General features: G+C 37.5%; 1 protein-coding gene across 1 annotated transcript; it reads right to left on the bottom strand.

Annotated features, from left to right (window-relative positions):
* Positions 1–1,750: 1,750 nt before the first annotated feature.
* Positions 1,751–3,204, bottom strand: LOC112188238 (probable CCR4-associated factor 1 homolog 6). Its single transcript, XM_024327320.2, has 2 exons — positions 2,928–3,204; positions 1,751–2,832 (listed from the first exon to the last, which is right to left on the bottom strand). The coding sequence occupies exon 2, from the start codon at positions 2,706–2,708 to the stop codon at positions 1,884–1,886; it is 825 nt and encodes a 274-aa protein (XP_024183088.1). The 5' UTR covers positions 2,709–2,832; positions 2,928–3,204; the 3' UTR covers positions 1,751–1,883.
* Between the last annotated feature and the right edge of the window lie 317 nt (positions 3,205–3,521).

Genomic DNA, 3,521 nt, shown 5'->3' on the forward strand with positions numbered 1-3,521 from the left:
AGCTACACGACTACATTTATTTTGATTGAATAATGATTAAGATGATTAAAATTCCACCCAAAAACAAAATAACATTCCAAGTCACATAAACAAATCGTAAAGATAAATGCTCCATGGTAATACTCAGTTAGGATTAATTAGACAAGAACAAACAAACAAACACACACACACACAAACGTTTGCACATGCAAAAAGGATACATTGTCCCCGTTTGGTAGGACTTAAACACCAAAGTCTACCACCAGAACCAAAGGGAGCAATAGTAGTGTCAAAATGAAAGAATAAACTGGGACAGTATCACCCCCTTAATTGAGCTAATTTGACTATGCAAATGTTTGAAGCCATACAAACTTCAGATGACTCCTCAGCACAGAGAAAGGTATATTAAAATAGAGAAATCATATGGGTTTTCCAAGCATGATAATTTACAAGAAGAGCTGTTGCAAACTTGATCAGATCCTTGGGCTTGATAATAGAAAACAGTTGAAGACCACATAGAACTTAAATTCTGAACTGCGTTCTGGCATCTTAACATCTAGCCACTACCCAGTACCGTACCCAAACCCAATATAGAGATTGGCATGCTGTCATGAAAGAAAAATATCATTTAATAGAGATTGGCATCCTATCATGAAGGGAAAATCTCATTTCACATCCTCTAACATTACATCTATAATCATTTCATCTATTTTCATCCAAGTTCCCTGTCATACTAGTATGATCATTTCCAAAGATATTCGACTTAGAGTCTATGATAGTAAGTGATGCAAAGTGTGATGCCTTCAAAACTGAAACTGCTAATTTACACAAGTGATGAGAAAATCAATCAAAAATCAGGAAACAGATATTCAAGCCTGTCCAACTATTGGACAACTGTGGAAGAAGTTCAGTGGTTGTCCTCTCACCAGGGACTCCACAAACAGGAATTGGGGCAGTCTTCAGCAACCCATATAAAATGATATGAAGGACAATCACAAGAAACAGGCAAACAGCACATTCAACAAGTACATATCATAGTATGCCCATATGAACTAAGTTACAATGAAAGACATTCACGACATAAGTACAGCTTCAAAAATTTGGGGTCTCTACTATAGGTTGTCTCTTTACTATCACCTACATACTAACATTAGCAATCACATAAGTTTTGGGCAAGGTTCAGCCATTCAAATTCCTTAAACGCACAACAGGAATATATTATTTAAATTAAATATGTTTCATAGTCTCATGCTTCAGAAATGTGATAACAACATTCTAATTGCACATAAAAGGACAAAAGACGAGGCTCTTCATTACGATCAAGAAATACATTTTCTGTAATATAGACCAAAATGTAGGGGAATGAGAAGTTTCCCAAGAAGGCAAACATATAAATGAATGTACCTTTCTCTATCCAAGCAATGAAATTTCTATTCGTGCAGGAAATGAAACGCAGAAATTAGCAAGAAACATAAGAATACAAAAATGTGTGTTGGGAGAGAGGACTGAGTGCAGCAAAAGAAAGCTCCTACAAAACCATCACTGGAAAAAGTAACAAACAGAAAGAATTACTGTACCTACACATCTATATTCGCAGCTGAAACAGCTGTGTAACATGTCAAGATCTTAATTCTTAGCCTCAAAAGATGCTTCTAAGTTTTAAAAAGAAACTTCAGAACCATGACCTGTGGTGTATTAAAATGCAACCCAATTGATAAAGAAGCAGGTGCAAAATGAGAAGTTCAAAAGCTGCACACAAGAGCGTTATCAACTTATCATTAAAAATATATTGTATTCATCAATTAACTTGCTGCCAAAAAGTGTGCATGAAGATTATCATGCACAGACATACAATTAAGAAACAGGCTTCTAAATTATTATTTTTTTCCTAATAAATACTTTTCCTAATGAGTACTCTGTCCATTCTCAACACCTAAACCATACAAGACACCAGCATACTTGTCCAAAGAACCACTAAAGAAATTCTCTTTCAATTTTCTGAATGTACAAGAAGTGAGCAAACTATCGGAACCTGCCTGGTGGCAAATCCCAACTCTCTCCACTTCCAACAACTCGGCCAGCTTGTTCAGTCCCCCATGAAGGCTATTGCAAAACTTCATCAGATGCTTGATATCATATATCGTCGGAAAGTAGATATTGATCAAGTTAAAGAACCCCACTTGCGTATCAGGCAAATTCTGGCACGTCAAGACCTTAAGCAAGTACCCGAAATCATATCCACTATGGAAAGTAACCCAATGCACATTATCATTCAGCACAATCCCCGACGACATCAACAGCTCCCCGAACAACTTTGCATCAATACCTCTTTCATTGTTCTTCTTGAAATCAATCCCGCTCTGTCGCAACAGCTCGATCGAATCATTCGCAAAAACATCCTCGTTGAGATTGAATTCGCGGAAATTGAACTGCCAGATACACTGCTGATCAGTCCCGCAACTGGGCAAGTTCCCTTCCTCGTCCGAAAACGTAAGACCCAACTGAATCAACTTGAGCATGTCTACGTTGTCCTTCAAGGTCTGGTAATGGTAGTCGTAGCTGTTCTTGAAGTTGCCCACGGGGCGGAGAACAATGCCGGGGAACTCGGTGTCCATGGCGACATAAGGATAGTCGTCGACGATTTTGCGTATCAATTCAAACTCGTCGTAGAGATTGTCGTTCCACACTTCCCGAATTAGGATCGAGTCGCTTTTCGGTAAGAGAGGCATTCCCGATGCAGAGACAAATTTCCAAAAATCGAAAAACAGAGATTATCGATGACCTGGGTGGTCACCAATTCAATTCAACACCAAAACGCATCGACAGGAACCCACCCGATCCGTATCAAATTTGCTACAAAAATTCAATATGATCCGAACAATCACAATCCAATCTTCGCATATAAATTTGAATTAAGCAAAAAAAAAAAAGGTGAAATGGAGACGAACCTCAGATAAAGGTGAAGATTGGCGTGGGTTCCAGAAACCGGAAGAAGAGAAATTGGCGATTAAAGAGAGAAAATTGACGTCTTGCGAGGTGGGGAGAACTGGAAAAGAAGAATATGGGATATTTTGATGAATTTTCTGAGGCCAAAAATGGCGGTAGATTGATTGATTTTTTTTTTTTTGGTTGGTTTTTTGTAACTGGTTTTCGTGGTTTTTTTTTTTTTTTTTGGGTTTGTTCTTGCTCTCATGAACGAGAGGCAGAGAATGAGAAACAAAGAACAAACAGGGACGACGAGAGCCACAGCGATTATATAAGTCATTGCGTTGCGTAGTAGAAGCTTCAGGAAACCAAGGAAAAATATTTATTAAAAAAAAAAAATTCAATTTGGACCCACTAGGTCGGATTGTACCGGTCGTTTGTGAGTCCACGCGCATGAGAAGTCTTTCTTTGTAATCATATCTTGTAATTTCAAGTAGTATATTCGCGAATATACCCAAATGTACATATTTTCATAAAAACAAAAAAATTTGAATTACGAGTTAATAAATCATTGTAAATGTGAATCGGTCTAATTCAAAAAATAGTCTCATTTTTGT

This window comes from Rosa chinensis, chromosome 2 (genome assembly GCF_002994745.2).
Source record: "Rosa chinensis cultivar Old Blush chromosome 2, RchiOBHm-V2, whole genome shotgun sequence".
Lineage (NCBI taxonomy): Eukaryota > Viridiplantae > Streptophyta > Magnoliopsida > Rosales > Rosaceae > Rosa > Rosa chinensis.